The sequence below is a fragment of the Babylonia areolata genome, chromosome 26, assembly GCF_041734735.1.
Source record: "Babylonia areolata isolate BAREFJ2019XMU chromosome 26, ASM4173473v1, whole genome shotgun sequence".
Taxonomy (NCBI): domain Eukaryota; kingdom Metazoa; phylum Mollusca; class Gastropoda; order Neogastropoda; family Buccinidae; genus Babylonia; species Babylonia areolata.
Window position 1 is genome coordinate 205,001 of NC_134901.1, and position 20,305 is coordinate 225,305.

The 20,305-nt window shown below is 42.0% G+C and overlaps 1 protein-coding gene across 1 annotated transcript in view; it reads left to right on the forward strand.

Moving 5' to 3' along the window:
- Positions 1-14,880, forward strand: part of LOC143300792 (uncharacterized) — a 50,143-nt gene extending 35,263 nt beyond the window's left edge. The window contains exons 6-9 of the mRNA XM_076614721.1: positions 2,450-2,588; positions 9,453-9,567; positions 9,872-10,102; positions 14,812-14,880. Coding sequence (XP_076470836.1) covers positions 2,450-2,588; positions 9,453-9,567; positions 9,872-10,102; positions 14,812-14,880 — 554 coding nt within the window. The remainder of the gene's footprint in view (positions 1-2,449; positions 2,589-9,452; positions 9,568-9,871; positions 10,103-14,811) is intronic.
- The last annotated feature ends 5,425 nt before the right edge of the window (positions 14,881-20,305 follow it).

Consider the following 20,305-nt stretch of genomic DNA (forward strand, 5'->3'; position numbering starts at 1 on the left):
GTCCAGTTCATAGCACGAAACGTTATATTAACGGATTCTTCGAAATGTTAAAATACAACTGCACAATGGAAAAGTATGCACATGACAAATGTAAAGCGAAGAGGTCTTGAGAAAAGGTGGTTTCATGCATGAAACTTGCAGAAGGATGATTCCCTCCATTTCGTTTATCTCATACCATACAACGGTTAAGTGTGTGTGTGTGTGTGTGTGTGTGTGTGTGTGTGTGTGTGTGTGTGTGTGTGTGTGTGTGTGAGAGAGAGAGAGAGAGCTGATACAAAATCAAAATCTATCACATCACATCACATTCAGTCATATTCATTTATTGATTTATTTATTTGTTTATAATTATTTTTAATTGTGAGTGTGTTGGCTTCTTGTACATTTGTCTTTTTCTGATCTGTACCTATTTATATTCAGAGTTTTGGTACAAGTTTGTTCTCTGTTCCTCTTATTAAATGATTAAATAAATCACAATGGTATATATTCATAATTATGATACATAATGTTAATAATATACGTGTCTGTATCATCATTTATGTTGATATTGTAAAATAAAAATCAATAAAACAGTGCCCGTGTGTGTGTGTTTGTGTGTGTGTGTGTGTGTGTCTGTGTGTGTGTGTGTGTCTGTGTGTGTAAATGTATAACTGTAACACTTTTTATATTTGGATTCATGAGATACAGAGAGAAATTGTGAATTTCAATTCAATAATTCAAGCAATATCTAATAGAACAAGCTATACCAGGGGCGAAAGCATTTAGGTTCTGGTAACATTTGTTATTGTAAAAACAACAACAACAAAAACATATATCATGGATAACATCCTGAAGTTAGATTTCAAGCAACGTATCATGTTACAAACTATATTTGTGTCGAAAAGATTTAGGCACTGGTGTCAGAGTTTTAAAGAAAAAGGTAATTATGTACAAAACTGTTGTATTACGTACATCCTCTTTCTGTCTCTCTATATCACCCTACCTGCTCCACTCCATCTCTCACTATATCTTTCACCCACCCTTCTTGCACTCTCTATTCCTTCATCTATCTGTACCAGTCATCTGCGCACCCACAGAGCCCAACCCACCCACCCCCAGGGTGACTAGGTGGTCCTCGTCGATCCCGACGGACGAATCACACTTATTCCTTCATCCATCTGTACCCTCTCTTTGACCCTGACCCCTTTCCTTACGATGAAAGACGCTCCCCACCCCCACCCCCACCCCCAACCCCTGCACCCCCACCCCCTTGCCTATATTCGTGTTAGATGTTTGTGCTCGGGGCTGACGTACTCAGAGATGCAAACATTTATCCGTTGTGACGAAGGTGGGTCGATATAACAGCAGTGTACGACACCCGCAGAACACGGGGACAGCAAGCTAAAAGGAAGAGAACATAAGATTTTTTAAAAGATACTGAAATTTTCATATTTAGAATAAGGAGAGACAGAAGATGTGTTTGAAATGAGACTGAAAAATTCATATTTGCAGTGAAGAGAGAGAAGATAAGTATGTTCAAAGTGATTCAGAAAATTCATGCTTAACTCTCTCCATACGAACGGCGAAAGAGACGACGTGAACAGCGTTTCACCCCAATTACCATCATCAAAATATCGCAAGCGGAAGGCTCTTATACTGAAGAGGTGAATGTTGACAAAGAATACCACAATTCTGACGACGGAAGCTAAAGGTTGGGTCATTGAGACACCCACTGGACATCCGAGGGGTCTGTGTAGAGGAGAAGAGAGGACTGGCCGTACTGAGTGAGTTAAAGTAAAGAGAGAAACGATATGTTTAAAATGGGAATGAAAATGCATATTTACAAACAAAAAAATAAGAGTGAGAAAATGTTTAAAGTGAGACTGAAAATTCCTACGTACGGTAAAGAGAGATGATATGTTTGAAATGAGACTTAAAATTCATACTTGCTGTTAAGAGAGAGAAGAAGATATGTTTTAAAATGAGACTGAAAAATTCATACCTTCAGTAAAAAATCAAAAAAAAATCGTATGTACAGAAAATCTGTCCAGTTAGGTATCACATTATGAAGGACTGAACCGGGAACAGAAGAGACTTGGGACCCGTTTCCTTGCACGCGATTCGGGAGAAGAGAATTATGATTTTGTTTTTCTAACTGGGTGGAGGGGGATGGGAGGTGGGGGTAGGGGTGTGTTGGGGGCATGGGGGGGTGATGGGGGTGGGGGGTAACTGAAATGTGTCGACCATTTACTTCTTTTTCAACACTTGATTCATCATCGCATTTGGGATTTATACTTAACAAGTGGCATGAAATTTTGTTTGTTTGTTTTTTGGTTTTTTGGTTTTTTGGGGTTTTTTGGTTGTTTTGTGTGTGAGTGTGTGTGTGTGTGTGTGTGTGTGTGTGTGTGTGTGTGTGTGCTTTAGATGTGACAGTTTTGTGTTGATGCGGTCGAGCATTTATATGGTTTGACAGTCCTGATAATGGCCCTGAGCGGTCGGCTGGACTTTAAGCAACAAGCAGAGAAACTGGCAAATGACGTGCAGGTGGTAAACTCGTCAAAAACACCCTGCAAAGACAATTACAACTCTCCGAAGGAGAGGATTGTTGTGCAGTACCATACATGACTCGGGGCATTGTGGACCGCACTGCACGATGCTCATCAAATTTCTCGGCAGCACGAGTCTGTGGCCTACGGTTTAAGGACCCTGACACGTGAAGTCCCCAGTCTGCACGTGAAGAAAAAACTCACATAGCAATGACTTTCCAAAGCTGACAGTAAAGGGTGACACGTGAAGAAAAAACTCACATAGTAATGACTTCCCAAAGCTGACAGTAAAGGGTGACACGTGAAGAAAAAACTCACATAGTAATGACTTTCCAAAGCTGACAGTAAAGGGTGACACGTGAAGAAAAAACTCACATAGTAATGACTTTCCAAAGCTGACAGTAAAGGGTGACACGTGAAGAAAAAACTCACATAGTAATGACTTTCCAAAGCTGACAGTAAAGGGTGACACGTGAAGAAAAAACTCAGATAGCAATGACTTCCCAAAGCTGACAGTGTGGGTGACATCACAGATTTTAGAACGAAGATAGATAGATAAATATTGCGGAGAAAATGTAAAATAATACAAGCAGACAAATATTTGATTTTCACGGCTTTATGCCTTGGCGTACTTTGCTATAACGGAAACCAAAAAAACGTGTGTGCGACATGACTTGTCAGATTAGCTGTACAAAAACCAAGCCATCGTCAGGCAAACGAGCGCTGACAGATGGGAAGCCGTGTGTGCAGTTAAAGCTTTACTTGGATGTTCAAAAAGTTCATCAACACATTGTTGCCCGAATTATTTTATTGAAAACCAAAGAAGCTGAGGAAAATGAATGCAGGTAAGCATCTCTTTGAAACTGACATTGCAAAGACACCCTTAATAAAAAAAAATAAAAAAATAAAAAAAAGGGGGGGGGGGGGTTAGGGGGGGGGGGGGGGAGGGAATGTCTGGGAAGAGGACACTGGAGAGTTTTTTTAATTTTTTTATTTTTTGATACATGCGTTCTCCCATACCGTTGCGAGATGGCCATATTGGGCCCTGCGACGTATTTGTCCTGATCCTGATCCTGAACCCTCCAGAGACCGCAGCTCTGATGTAGGGTTCATGAATATGTCCTTCGTACATGCAAGCATTCTCTCTCTCTCCTGTTTTTTTTTGTTTGTTTTTTTGTTTTGTTTTTCCAGTTCAAACGTACAAAGCAGTAAGTCGTCGCATTCATTAGCCTTGTTAAAAAAAATTACAGAAAAAAAAAGATTATATTAAAAATAAGGAGGAGCAGGGTGAAAGTGCATAAATGCATTTAGAAACAAAAATAATAGCCGGAGTTTTTCATATACGAGTGGGATTCAGTTACACTGCGATAGGATGAACATACATAATTTCCTGTAATTGTATTTAGATTTTTTTCTTCAGATTTCACCTTCATTTCACCCTCATTTGCCCAGTTTCCCCCAACCCTCCATTCATTTACATTTCCCACACCTTCTAACCGATAGTACTCAAATGTATTCATAAATACTTTAACAATGTCTTCAGTCACCGATATGTGTGACGGGACATGAAACAAAATTCCTCCATACAGAATTTAGTTGCACCACATAATGTCCAGTGGAAGATACAATATCGGGTATATATGGTGTCACAGGGTAAAAAAATTAATTTTTCACATTTTTTGCACACAACTTTAGTTAGTTTTTAATTTCAGTTTTTTAATACATAAATGGAAATGTGCAAAATGCGACCACGTTCCGCGGGGAATTCCTATCCATCCCAGCTTTTCTGTGACTCTTTTCGCTTAAAAAATGAAGATAATATATAAAACGTTTATTCCATGAAAGAGGCACAAACGAACAATTAAATGTAGTAATCTATATTTTGCATTGACTTTAATCAAATAATGTGTCGGCTGTCAGACCACAGAACATGGGTTTCGGATGTAGAAAACCAGTGAGTCAGGACTACATTCAAACCGTTGAGCCAAATTGCACGGGCGCACAAAGTAACACATGCTCACGTGCACCCTGATACACACACGTATATTTATTCTCCCAACTTGGCAATGTAACATCCATGCTGAATTGTTTTTTGGTGATAACGATGAAGGCGCGGGGCGGGGGCGGGGGGGAGAATTCTGGAGATAGATGGTGCTGGATTATGGTGACGCAATCTTCCCAGGCAGAGCAGCTCGAACTACGGATGTAAAATAATATGTTGCGACCGAAAAGTAATACAGTAAAAGCATTTAAAACAACGACAACAACAACGAAACAGATTAACAAAAAAACTCTTTTCTTGCAGTCAGTCCAGTACTTCGTTCAACACATTTCACGGCCATCACAATAGTCATCCCCTTAACTGCTGGCAAAAAAAGTACAAAGAGGTGTTTCGGGTCATAAACCGATATCCAGAACAGTCAGCCCCGAACGGAGAAAACAATCTGGAGATTATACACCTCTAGATCAAATGTTATAAAATTGTCAGCCTTCCAGAGTTATTTCCCTTCTTTTGATGACATCGGCGACGTCACTGTGCCCATGATTTGCATGGGCATGGCAGTCAATGGGGTCTATTGATTAACCGTTTGGCTACGGGTCTGCTCTGACATCGAGGCACACCGACCACTCTGAAATACTTTGTCATCTCCAGTGACTGCTATTTAAAACAAATCAGTCACACAGTAATGCACTCGCGGCTCTCCCAATCTGTGCGTCTGTCCCCAGCCATGGTGCCACTCAGAATGGTATCATCCCATTGTGCCTATTTTCCGTTTGCCTGTTGCCCTAACTCGGGTTCATAATTCGCCTAATTCCGATTCGATTATTATCCGGTGGTTTATTTTCAATCTGCTTGTTGCTTCATTCGTGTTCATGATTCGCCTGTTACTAAATTCGTGATCGTATTTCGCCTATTCCCAATTCGCCTGTCACAAAATTGGTATCACGATTCGCCCATTGTCATATCGTCTGTATACTTGGAAAAATAAACAACAACAACTACGTTAGTCACTCTTATTTTCTAAAAAGTGCATTACTCGTTATGTGGCGCCTGGAATTCCAGTATTTTGTAGTCAAGGACGAAATAATAACACGTACTGTTGTGAGATCTGAACGATTAAGTTCTTTCATGTTTATCCCTCCAACTTCCAAAGTTATTTTTCAGTATTTTCCTGCGATTGAAATTCTGTCAAGTCTGAACTACACGTATGGAAACACACTGATGCATGCACACCCATACGTGCATTTGAACACACACACACACACACACACACACACACACACACACACACCCCTAGCCAAACAGGCATTAAAAGCAGCACACTCCCTCCGACGAATCGTTAAAAAGCAAGATATTCGTTTGGATATTGTACTGCAGCTTTTTGATTCGCTTGTTTTACCTATATTATCATATGGATCCGATATTTGGTTCCCATGGGCTGAAACAAAAACTATCAATTCATTCAATACAGGAATGACAGATTTCTTTAGAAATTGTATTTCTTCGAAACATTCACATGAACAAATGCATATAAAATTTTGCAAACTGCTTCTAGGGGTACATTTTAAAACAATGAATCTGCCAACTCTAGCCGAACTGGGCAGATTTCCAATTGGAATTCATATTGCATGCAGGGTTCTTGACCACTGGACTCATATTCTGGATGCACATAATGATAGCCATATCAAAAAGGTCTATATGTCGATGATGAACCAACCAGACACAACTGAAAATCCCTGGATACAATTTGTAAAGAATATTCTTCACAATGTAGGATTAGGTCATGTTTGGAATAATCAGTCGACATTTAGTAACAGCAGACTTAAATTTACATTACGCCAACAACTAAGAAATAGATATGTACAATTCTGGAAACAGAGAAAAACTGAATACAGCAGATTAGACTTCTACAACAAAATTAAAAGAAACGATTATCAAATTGAGAATTATCTAACTGATAAAATCGATCCTGCTCACAAACAAGCTCTTTGTCAACTCAGAATAAGCGCACATTATTTAAACATCGAACGAGGAAGATATGCAAACATTCCCAGAGAAGAGAGGTAAAGGCGATATGTGAAGTTGTTGAAGATGAATTGCATTTCTTAGATACATGTATCTTATTTCATAATTTGCGAAGCCATCTAATCACAACTATACAGCAGTATGATCATCAATCAAATGTGATCTCTAGAAAAATACAAAACAATATACTAAAACCAAGTGATTTATTCACCTGCGATGACTGTCAAAAAACACTTGCCAACTATGTATTTCAGTGCATGAGTATTAGATGACCGTTTATTTCTTTGTTCTCTTTGTTCTTTGTTGTGTCTATTAATCCTTCGGGATTTTATGACAATAAATGAAGTCAAGTCAAGTCAAGTCAAGTCATACACACGCACACACACACACACAAACACACACACACGCACGCACACACATAATGAGAGAGAGAGAATACATCCAATGACAAAGAAACATTGACCATGTCACGGTTAGCTAAGAAGGCGATGCTTTCAGGAAGAAAGGATTTACCAGAAATTAATTCGAAAAAAAACATTCTTAACAAACACACACACACACACACACACACACACACACACACACACACACACACACACACACAACCAAACCAAAATAAAACAAATCAACGAACAACACAACACAACACGATACGATGCAATGCAGTCTAGCAGGAAATTGGAAGAAGACAATCCTGTCGTTAATACCATGTTCGTTTTTCCTTCCCTGACCCAGGCCATCAGTATACTCCTTGTCCCGCAGGGTTCACAGGACGTCTGTGTGCATGTCCGAAGAACAGCATCACACAGAGTGTGAATTTCCTCGCGTTTCTCTTGGACAACAACAATAGAAAATTCTCAGGTTCGTGCGTTTCCTTTATTTAGAGGCTGTTGAGGGGGGGGGGGTTGTTGTTGTTGTTGTTTCTTTTTTTTTCTTTTTTTTTTTTCTTTTTTGTTTGTTTGTTTTTGCTGCCCCATCATCTGCACCATTTCAGTGGCATTACTCCCACGCCGCTCAATTAGACTCCCACATAGACGGCCACACCCGGGTTCGTCCGTCACAGTTTCAGCGTCGGCAGTCTGCAGGGAACCATCGATGTTAGGTCGCCAGGAGGCCACACACCAAAGGAGACCCTGCACTGCTGCTGAGTCATTTCGATAGTGTTCAGTGGTGCCTGTTCTGATTCAATGTACCTAGGACACCACCTACTCAGCCAGTGAGCGTCCCTCCCAGAGTGGAGACCGCCACCACGTCCCTCCAACAACAGCCCTCCATGAATCTGCCGACACTGAAGACATTGACAGGGCTCACCCCAAGCACAGAAGTGGAGGGGTATCGAAACTGAGGTCACCATGAGAGCAGGGCGTGAAAGACCACAGACAGACTTTTGAGACTGTTGTTGTTTTTTTCTGTGTTGCGGAATTATTTAGCCTTCACACTTCAAAAAATCTTCTGTTCCACTTTTTTTTTTTTTTTTTTTAATCTTTCATAAAGGAAGAAAATAAAATGAGATGGATGTGTTCAGAGGAGCATTAAAAAGCTTTCATTGTCGAACTATGTTGGCTTCGACTGTTTTGATTAGGGCTGCGGTGAGAGTGAAAGGTCATGTGACTTTGATCCATTGTCCCTGGAAATGGGATGCCAATCCAAGTTGACGAGTTGTCCAGTGGGGATGGCGTGGATGGTATGTTTGTTTGGTGGTTGGCTTGATTGATTGATTGATTGTTTGTTTGTTTGTTTGTTGTTTATCTGATTCTAAACAGGAACCCTGTTTTCTTAAAACCCTTCTTCTTTGAATTCACTCGTGGGTTTCGTTTTTGCTATTTCTATTTCCTTCTCTCTCTCTCTCGCTCTCTCTCGGGGACGACGGGTAATGGCGACCAGTGAGCAGCTCCTGTGAATCGCTGCGGGAACTTTTTGTGCGGTGTGCTGCTATGATGGACTGTATTGTGCTGGTACCTTGTCCAGACTTTGGTAACTAACCAGTGAAAGTGAATGAGAGATAAAATGGTGGATTTATATACTTGGAGAGCCGCCATAGGTATTTTTTTTGGACGGTTTCACTCAGGGTCAAGTTGTCATGCAAAGAGGTCACGGACATTTACACAGGTGAGCGATGGCACAGTCAGGGACAAACATTTAACATCGACCGATGTTTTTGTTACATTCATTCTCTGTGGAGTTATCGTGGCTATCGTTGACTCTGTTTGTTGGAATGTAAACCAAATGATATCATTTGACAGTTCATGTTTGGTGGAGCAAGAAATTTGGAAAGGAACAATGATGTGTGTTGAAGAGGGTGTGCGTGTCAGTGACAATGTGGGTCAACTTGCCCTGCACGTGCCAGTGCTCCTCTGTGTGTGCTGCGTACAACACGCCGTGTTTTCACTGCGTAGGCTGTTGCTGAGCGGCGATGTAGAGACAAACCCCGGCCCCAACACTGACGGACAAACAGAAAAAACTGTTGACTCTGACAGAGTGACAGGTACAGGGAATGTAGGAGAAGATGTGGTGAACAAATTAATGCAAGCAATGCAGCAGCAATTCAGCGAGCAAACACGATTAATTAGGAACGATCTTGGAGAAATCAAAGAAGAACTAGGTCAAGTGAAACATCAGTGTGAGGAAATAAACAGGAGATGTGACCGATTAGAGAGAGATCATAGACAGTTGACCACAACAGCAACTGACATGACTGCAGACATACAGAATCTGTTTATGGAATCAGACAACGGAAAGGAAGAAGTACAACACTTATCGGACGCAATTCAGGCAATGAGACAAGAAGTAGACCAACTTAAAACCGACACAGACAGACTAGAAGACTTTTCACGACGTGACAACTTGCGGTTTTATGGGATTCCTCACCTTGAGCCCACTGAGACCTTTGACTCATGTGCAAGTACAGTAGTAGACGTGCTCAACACTGTGGACGGACAGAAACGCTGGACTCCTGACGACATCGTACGAGCACACCGCACGGGACAAGCACGACAGGGACAGCCACGACCCATGATCGTGCGGTTTACAAGGTGGAGGGACAAAATGACAGTGCTAACTAATAAAGAAACAAGACAGAAACTGCAGGAAGGTGGGGTGAGGGTGGCCAATGATATGACCAAAGCACAGGCCCAGATCGTAGCAAAGGCTAGAAGTGAGGGTAAGAAGGCCTATTTTCACAGAGGTCAGCTCGTGATCGAACCCAGATTCCCAGACAATCGATCATACGCGCAGGTCGTTGGGGGTGGGGGTAATGGTGCAACAATGTCCCGAGACAAACAGACCAATATACAAACACAAACATCACACTCCACCCCAACAGGAAAAGAGTGTGTCTGATTCGTTCAGTCAAGGCAGGGATTCCCCTCCGCTTGACAGTGAGAAGGTGGTGACGAAGGCAGGTGACATGTGGCAGAACTCTCCGTGCGGTGTGAGTGGGGAACCCTCTCCCTCCTCCCCACCTTCTCGTGCTTGTGCACGTGCAAACCAGGACCAGCGGCAGCGTGACGATAGCGGCGGGGGTGGAGATGGTGCCTCCCTCAGTGACGTCGGGGTGAGTTCAGTACGTGAACGACACGAGCCAATCAGAGCTGGCGGGAATTCCCCGATTTATGACGCTGAGTGTCACACCGTGCGTGCAACTCGTAGAGGTTCGGTGACAAGACAGGCGGGGATGCATTCTTACCTGGGGAACCCGCCACGCAAGTCACCCGCAGGTTCAGCTCGTGGCAGGGGAAGAGGTGGTGCTGTCAGTGACAGGAACACGCGTTCTTGTCATGTCAAAAAGCCATAGGACAGGCCCGACCATCCAAAACATTGGTCGTTCCTTAATTATAATGTAGAAAACTTATATAGCAAATTGAAAGACGTTTCCTTTGTAAATTATGTTAATAAATTTGATTTTGTTTGTCTCACTGAATGTTTTCTTGAATCATCGTTTGATTTCAGTGGTGTGTTTACTGATTATGTGAAGTTCTATGCTCCAGCCAAGAAACTGTCCTATCATGGTCGACGCTCAGGTGGTGTGCTGTTGTTGGTGAGAAAGAGTTTAGTTGATTGTGTGAAAGAAATAAAATTAGAGTGTGATAACACTATTGCTATCAGAGTAAAAAAAGATGTATTTGGTTTAGATAAGGATGTTGTTTTAGTTGCTTGCTATGTCGCTCCAGAAGGAAGTCCTGTATATAATGATAAAACAATCAAAGACGGTGTCTTGATATTAGAAGAAACGTTACTGCAACATTTTGAAAAAGATGAAGTACATTTAATGATCATTGGAGATTTGAATGCCAGAACTGGTAACAAACAACCTGAAATTGAAATTATGACAAATTATATGGATGACTTGGATGACAGTGTGGATGAAGAAAGTGGTGGACGATATTCTAAAGATGAAACTATAAATAATTTTGGTAAAACATTGTTAGACCTGTGTTTCCTGTTTGATATGATTGTCTTGAATGGTTTTTGTGAGAGTGATAAAAAGGGAGAATATACTTTTGTATCTCCTAATGGATGTAGTGTAATAGACTATGTTCTGGTTTCTGTTGATTTGTTATCGAATTTTGATGTGTATATTGGTGACTGCGTGGATTCATGGCATTTGCCAGTTGAGGCAACTTGGAAAAATATTCCTCATAATTACAGTACGAATATGATTCATCAGGGTGAAGAAAAAATTGTATGGTCTGATGAGAATGTTGATGTTTATAAAAACGAGCTTGACAGTGATGAATTCTATAATAGTATTCAGAAAGCATTTCAGTTATTAGACACTAACTTGAATGATAGCCTAAACCAGTTTGTTACTGCCGTGTATGGAGCCGCTGCATGCATGGTTCGAACAGTAGGGAAAGGAAGCAAGATATGTAATGATTGGTTTGATAATGAATGCAAGTGTAAGAAACAAGAAGTTAAAAGGTTACTAAAAAGATTTCAGAGGTGTAAAACACAAATGGACAAGATAGAAAAAAGACAAGCATATGTTACAGCCCGAAAGGAGTATGTGAAATTAAGAAAGTTAAAAGAGGAAGAGTTTGAAAAGAATAGACTAAAAATATTAAGAGATTCAATTAGTGACTCTAAGACATTCTGGTCAGTGATAAGATCTGTGAACAGAAAAACGTTCGTGTATAACGAGATTTCTATGCAACAGTGGCATGATCATTTCTTTAGAATTTTTAACGACTTTGAAAATGAGTCAACACAAGAAGAAGACAATTTAGTGGAGACAGAGGACGAGTATGAGCCATTGTTTAGCGACCCCATAACTAAAGAAGAGATCATTTCTAGTATCAGACACTTAAAGTCAGGAAAAAGTGCAGGTCCAGACAAAATCATTGGGGAAATGCTGAAGCATGCAAATTCCCTTATAATTGATTTCTTTGTAGAATTATTTAATCAGATGTTTGAAAATGGTACATTTCCACTAGAATGGGCAAAATCAATAATTATTCCTATACATAAAAAGGTGATGTTAACAACCCAGATAACTATCGTGGAGTATCACTCACAAGCGTTCTAAGTAAAGTTTACACCCACATCTTAAATATGAGACTAACTAATTGGGCTGAGAGGGAGGATAAAATAATTGAAGAACAGGCAGGTTTTAGAGCAACTTATAGCACTGTAGATCATATATTTACATTGTATTCAATGGTGCAAAAATATCTGCTTTGTAACACAAAACTTTATGTTGCTTTTGTTGATTTCAGGAAGGCTTTCGATTCTGTGAATCGTAATGCCCTATGGAATGTTCTGCGTAAAAGTGGTGTGAATGGAAAATTATATATGGCGCTTAGAGGTGTTTACAACTCAGTGCTTGCATGTGTGCGTGTAAAAGGTGTATACTCAAATTATTTCAAATGTTCAACTGGTGTTAAACAAGGATGTCTTTTAAGCCCGCAAATGTTTTCCTTTTTCATAAATGAATTAGCTGTGGAACTTTCCAAAAGAGGTCGGCACGGTATTCAGTTAATACCAGGAGCTATTGAATTATTTCTGTTACTTTTTGCTGACGATGTCATTCTTTTGTCAGGGATGGTAAAAGGTTTACAAAATCAGCTAAATGTATTAAAAGAAGAAGCAGATCGGTTATGTTTGACTGTTAATCTAGATAAAACGAATGTTATGGTTTTTAGAATGGGTGGACATTTGTCAATGCATGAAAAATGGTTATACGGAAATACTGAAGTTAGAGTTGTTAATTCTTATAAGTATTTGGGAATGATTTTTACAACAAAATTAAGTCTGAATAATGCATGGGAAGAATTTTACAGAAAAGGTAAAAAAAAGGCGTCATCGAAATTTTGAAAACACTTAGAAAACTGAACTCTATTGATTCCTGTTTATTTTGGAAAATGTTTGATGTACAAATAGAACCTTTGCTGACATATGCAGCTGAAATCTGGGGACTAACGGTTAACTCGCACATTGAGAAAATACATACTTATGCAATTAAACGTTTTCTGCATGTTCCAATCCATTCATCCAATACGGTTTTATATGGGGAAACTGGAAGATATCCTTTGTATATAAGAACTTTTGTCAAATGCATTAAGTATTGGTTAAAATTGTTAAAGCTTCCACAAACACGTCTGAGCAAACAGGCCTATGACATGATGCTTTTGCAGATGGAGTTAGGTAAAGAAAATTGGTGTTACAAAGTGAATAAGGTTCTGACTGAACATGGTTTTGGAATTGTGTGGTTGTCCCAGGGTGTAGGAAACGAACAGCAGTTTATTGCAGAATTCAGAGACAGACTCATTTGTTCCTTCAAACAAAACTGGCATTCTGACATGGAAAGTAAAGAAAAATATAGTTGGTTCTTTTCTTTTAAAAGTATATTTCAACCAGAAACATATCTCAGAATCATTACAGACAAATGGCACAGAATAAATTATGCGAGATTTAGGTTAAGAACTCTGGGGTTTAATGCAAACAGAAGATGGTTTGAACCTGGGACTTCTATACAGTCACCATGTCCTCTCTGTGGATACCAATTGGATGATGAAAAACATTTTCTTTTTCAGTGTGAAATGTATAATACTGTGCGAGAAAAATGTATATTCTTTAAAACAGAGATGGCTAAAAGCCATGATGTTGTTACTGTCTTGTCATGTGATAATGAAATCATAATTAGATCGGTTGCTAAATTCATTGCAGAAGATCAAACAATGAGACAAAGGTACATAAGTCAGAATAGTATCAACAGCATAGAAGACACTTAATTATAGTTAGTACAGAAGTTGCTATTTTATTTGGACAAAACAGAAAACATGACATTGCATACTTAAGTGTATTGTTGACGCAGTATGTATTGGTTTGATGTATTTTTGAATGGATGGTCGAGTCAGTCCCCATTCATTTTGGTATTTTATTATCATTACATTGTTGTTTTTCTTTAGTTCCGTTTCATTGAGTTTTTGTCAGGATGTGACTTAAGTGTTTCCAAGTATTGCATATTTTCGTGGTTTAAACTGACTGAAGGATTCAGAGAAAAAATATAGTTTTTTGTTGTTGTTGTTTTGAAGCTAAAATATATGCATTTATGTTGTTGCCCCCTTGTCAAAAGACCTTTCTTGGCAATGACAATAAATAATTCCAGTGCCCAGTGTCTCTCTCTCTCTCTCTCTCTCTGTCTGTCTCTCTATCTGTCTCTCTCTTTCTCTGTCTCTCTCTCTGTGTCTGTGTCTGTGTCTCTCTGTGTCTCTGTCTCTGTCTCTCTCTCTCTGTCTATGTTTTCAGTTAGCGATAGCCCCAGTGTTTTTTTAACACATGCATTGTTAACGTATAAATAGTATGGGTCAGCCCGCACGCGGCGGGGCCTCCTTGAAACCGAAAACTGAAACTGATGTCGTACCGTTTTCATTGCAGGCGTTGCAGAGTTTAAACTGATGTCGTACTGCTTTCATTGCAGGCATTGCAGAGTTTAAACTGATGTCGTACCGCTTTCATTGCAGGCGTTGCAGAGTTTAAACTGATGTCGTACCGTTTTCATTGCAGGCGTTGCAGAGTTTAAACTGATGTCGTACCGCTTTCATTGCAGGCATTGCAGAGTTTAAACTGATGTCGTACCGCTTTCATTGCAGGCGTTGCAGAGTTTAAACTGATGTCGTACCGCTTTCATTGCAGGCGTTGCAGAGTTTAAACTGATGTCGTACCGCTTTCATTGCAGGCATTACAGAGTTTAAACTGATGTCGTACCGCTTTCATTGCAGGCATTGCAGAGTTTAAACTGATGTCGTACCGCTTTCATTGCAGGCGTTGCAGAGTTTGGTGGATCTTGTTATGAAAAGGCTTGCGCTGGACCTCGTGGTCAGCAGGGTGTAAACGATTTCACTGGTTCACCCATTCAAACAACAACAATAATAACAACAACAACAGCAACAAAATACCAACTATTAGCATTATATTACCACAGAAGAAAAAAATTAAAAAAAATACTCTCACCAAGTCTTCGTTTTCTGTCCTGGCCCACAGTCGTTGTTTGAAAAAAGCAGGCCTACAGAAAACAACCTGATGCGCGCATGCGTGAGTCTATAAAATTATTAATGGAAAATTCTCATTCGCTTCCGCTTATCTTCGATCCCTTAATCTTGCCTGCCGTTCGTGCGGGTGTCGTTAGGATTTGTTGTATCCGTCGTCCCTGAAATGGCCAGGCAGCTTGTGTCGCCCCCTCCAGAACCAGACCCCTCCGTTGTTGTGGACACCAGACAATGACTGAACCGGTGACTGTTGTGACCAAGGGAAACTCCAGTCCTGTCGCTGGTCTGTCTGCCGGAAATGGTGCTGATGCTGGACAAAATGATCCCCCATTGATTTATCATAGTCCGGGGAAATGCCAGTGCCTGGTTTTTTGTTGTTGTTTCGTGGTGTGTGGGGTGTGGAGGGGTTGTTTGTTTGTTTGTTTGTTTGTTTCTTTTTTTTCCAACCTTTTTTTCTGGCTTGACGTTTTGGGTGCGTTTAGAAGCAGTGTCTGATGATTGTGTTTCGGAGTCTGTCTCCTGCAAGAGGTGTTGTTGTTTTTTTCTTCTCTCCAAAGACAACTTGGTTTCTTGTCGCTACCTGTCATTTCTCTCTCTGTCTCCGACTGTTTCTCCCTGTTTATATTAATGAGGCTGCCCTTCCACTGACGTGGACACTTAAACGTAGCAAGACTCCATATTATCTGAAAGTGTCTCACATTGCTACTCACCCCATCCCCTTCCCACGCCTCGCTGAAAGTAATGTAAAAGCCATAATAACCAGAAGAATAAGGATGGTGATGAGATGATGATGATGGTAATAATAATAATAATAATAATAATGGACATTTTTATATAGCACGTTTTTCTACATTTACCTCTCAAAGTGCTTTACATTTCGTTCCTTACTCCCCACCTCCCCCACCAATATCCCTCTCCACCCCACCCCCACCCCCACCCCCACCCTCCCAACACACACGGAAGCACGTGCCTGAAAACAGTCACGCAACTGAACATTGGAAACAACACATCCATCCACCCATGACACCCAACATAAAACGCAGCCCTGCAACACACACTCAGTCACGCACATGCACACATGAACGCACGGGCACTCGCCAACACCCCGCCACACACAAACGGCAAACAGCCTCTCCACAACAAAACATGCACCCAAAACCAGATCACATCAAGACAGGAAGTCGACTTTTAACTCAATCAGTACGGCCAGTCCTCTCTTCTCCTCTACACAGACCCCTCGGATGACCAGTGGGTGTCTGAATGACCCAACCTTTAGCTTCCGTCGTCAGAATTGTGGTATTCTTTGTCAACATTCACCTCTTCAATATAAGAGCCTTCCGCTTGCAATATTTTGATGATGGTAATTGGGGTGAAACGCTGTTAACGTCGTCTCTTTCGCCGTTCGTATGGAGAGAGTTAAACACGTGTGTAGACCACAGGTCAGATGATGGCGGTCTCACTGGGAGGCTCGGAGGCCCTGAAAACTAGTCTTTCATCTTTCAATGGGTGTTGCTAGGTTGAAAGACAAGCCGGTTTCCGTCTATGGTGGTATGGAAGTGGCTTGCATCTGTAGCTTCATTCATTCACAACCTGGCCTCCATTTCGCTGGGCCATTTCTCTGTGTTGATGGATCGTTCTGTCCTCGGCTCTCTGTTTTGTTTTCGGGGATGTGGAGAAGACTGATGCCGTGTGTGTGTGTGTGTGTGTGTGTGTGTGTGTGTGTGTGTGTGTGCGTGCGCACGTGCGTGTGTGTGTGTGTGTAGCCGTGTATGTGTTACGTGCGAGTATCTGTGTGCATGTGTGGGGAGAGAGGGAAGTAACGAAGAGAACAGAACGTATTATCAGAGAATACACACACACACACACACACACACACAGAGATGGTTAATTCACACAAAAGCCGCTGCCCTTCATGAAGAGACACAATACACAAATGTGCGCAACACTGGCAGAACGTTATATAGTTAGAACAGATCCAAACTGCAATGGAACGAACAAGTAAATTGACACATTCTTTGCAGAACATTCGTTTCCCAACCAGACGTGAACGAAACTGATTAGGATGTCTACGAAAATTATGTGGATGGTACCATACTCTGAAACTATGTCAAGGACAACAGCAACAACAAATGCAATTCGTCTTTCACATTCCCTTTCGCACAATGGACAAGTCCAGTCAAGTGGACTTCAAATGCATGTCAAGTGTAACAAAGCAGCGTTGAGATTGAGTGATTTAAAAAAAAAAAAAAAAGCCTGAATGAAGGGGAAGGATACACAAAATGCTGCTGTTGGATGATTAAATGGAGTCAGAGTTAATATTTGCACAGAGTTTCCGCCCCAAGGAGTCATCAGCGTTGAAGGACTGAAGAGAAGTGTGGGTGTGAGCGCTCAGGGAGTGGGGAGGGAGAGTGGGGGGGGGGGAGGGGGTCTTGACAATTTTATGAAGTAACTTTCCCTGCGCTTCCTGCCTCGTTGCTTTGTCTCCCCCCCCCCCCACCACCCTCCTCTCCCTCTGTCCACACAACTGTCACTCTTGTCTGCCCCACACCACTTTTGAGCTCAGTGGTTCTGTCTCTCTCTGTGTTTCTGTCTCTGTCTCTCTCTATCACACACACCCACACACACACACACACACACACACACACACGAGGGATAAAAAGAATATGATTCCCCCCACCCCCCCACCCCCCAACCTCAACCACACACGCACGTAGCGGACAAATAACAACAGAAAGAATCGATCTGTAGTAATCAAAACTGAGCTCTGAAGTCCGCAATATTTTTTGTTTACCTCGTCAAGGAAGCGAGAGTTTTACCTCGTCAAGGAAGCGAGAGTTTTACCTTGTCAAGGAAGCGAGCGTTTTACCTTGTCAAGGAAGCGAGTGTTTTACCTCGTCAAGGAAGCGAGAGTTTTACCTCATCAAGGAGGCGAGCGTTTTACCTTGTCAAGGAAGCGAGAGTTTTACCTCATCAAGGAGGCGAGCGTTTTACCTCGTCAAGGAAGCGAGCGTTTTACCTCGTCAAGGAAGCGAGCGTTTTACCCTGTCAAGGAAGCGAGAGTTTTACCAGCGTTTTACCTTGTCAAGGAAGCGAGCGTTTTACCAGCGTTTTACCTTGTCAAGGAAGCGACCGTTTTACCTTGTCAAGGAAGCGAGCGTTTTACCTCGTCAAGGAAGCGAGCGTTTTACCTCGTCAAGGAAGCGAGTTTCCAAGGCCTCAAATCCCATATACGTACCGTGATTCCCCCCCCCCCCCCCCCCCCCCCCCACTCCACCCACCCAACCCCATATACGTACCGTGATTTTACCCCCACCCCTACCCCCTCCACCCACCCAACACCATATACGTACCGTGATTTTACCCCGCCCCCTCCACCCACCCAACCCCATATACGTACCGTGATTTTGCCCTCCCCCCCTCCACCCACCCAACCCCACCCTTAAACCTTTACACCTTCAGCTGCGGTCAGTAATGGCGGATATTGCTGTGGAATTTCAGTGGCAGAGTGCAGAAGTGAAAGGGTGTAGCCACACTATCCATCACTGTCCTTTTCTATGGTGCGCTTCCCCCGTTTACACAGTCTCGGCAAGAAAAATACCATCTGGCGCCATAGGTCAGACATGATGTATCCGGTGGAAGCGTTTACTTTCGTTCTTGTTCTTTTTCTTGTTCTTTCTTTTTCTTTGTCAACTTTGTAAGCTATCCTGTATTTATTCAAGTAATGAAAACGTGGAGCTAAAAAAAAAACAACAAGGCCACTTTGTCCCACAGCACCAGACCGCCGTTCTGATGTTTCATCACGTTTACAGATGGTCCTGCTTTCCATCCTGAACTCATCATCGTTATCGCTGTTAGCGTAGTTTAACACTCATCATTATCGCTGTTAGCTTTAATTGAACACTCTTCGTTATCGCTGTTAGCGTAGTTTAACACTCATCATTATCGCTGTTAGCTTTAATTTAACACTCTTTGTTACATGCAGAGAAATTCATCAAGATCGTCGTGTCCCAGTGAACAACACACACGAAGATGAAATGTCCGTCTCTATCTTTCTTGTTAACTGACCTGCCACAACCTCCATCTTCACTCTGACTGAACACCCATTTTTTCGCTTTCGTTTGATCGGCTTGAAATCTGAACATGTTCCACTCTTGGCCATATGTCAAGCGGGAGAGCGAGCGATCGTTAAGCGGGGTGTCTCACGTATCGATTGATGAAGACAGCGCAGGAACGAGGACCCTTTCCAGAGGATCGAACAGTCTGACGTAGGCTTTAGAAAATGTGGACGTATATGGTGTTTGGTGATAGACGGAAACAGACAGGTTGACAAGTAGACGGACCCACAGACAGACAGACAGACAGAGCAAGTCCCATCCTCTGTAGCCCGGGCTTGTAATGACGACACGTGCGGATCTGGTAGAAAGGCTGTATTGTATCTCTTCAGCCCTGTACCCATCTTGTAATGACGGCACGTGCGGATGTCGTAGAAAGGCTTTATTGTATCTCTTCAGCCCTGTACCCATCTTGTAATGACGGCACGTGCGGATCTGGTAGAAAGGCTTTATTGTATCTCTTCAGCCCTGTACCCATCTTGTAATGACGGCACGTGCGGATGTCGTAGAAAGGCTTTATTGTATCTCTTCAGCCCTGTACCCATCTTGTAATGACGGCACGTGCGGATGTCGTAGAAAGGCTTTATTGTATCTCTTCAGCCCTGTACCCATCTTGTAATGACGACACGTGCGGATGTCGTAGAAAGGCTTTATTGTATCTCTTCAGCCCTGTACCCATCTTGTAATGACGGCACGTGCGGATGTCGTAGAAAGGCTTTATTGTATCTCTTCAGCCCTGTACCCATCTTGTAATGACGGCACGTGCGGATCTGGTAGAAAGGTTTATTGTATCTCTTCAGCCCTGTACCCATCTTGTAATGACGGCACGTGCGGATGTGGTAGAAAGGCTTTATTGTATCTCTTCAGCCCTGTACCCATCTTGTAATGACGGCACGTGCGGATGTCGTAGAAAGGCTTTATTGTATCTCTTCAGCCCTGTACCCATCTTGTAATGACGGCACGTGCGGATGTCGTAGAAAGGCTTTATTGTATCTCTTCAGCCCTGTACCCATCTTGTAATGACGGCACGTGCGGATGTCGTAGAAAGGCTTTATTGTATCTCTTCAGCCCTGTACCCATCTTGAAATGATCGGTGTTTGCTCTGGCATTGCAAGCAGGGACATACGATCAGAGTCGATGGCCCAAGGTACTTCTATT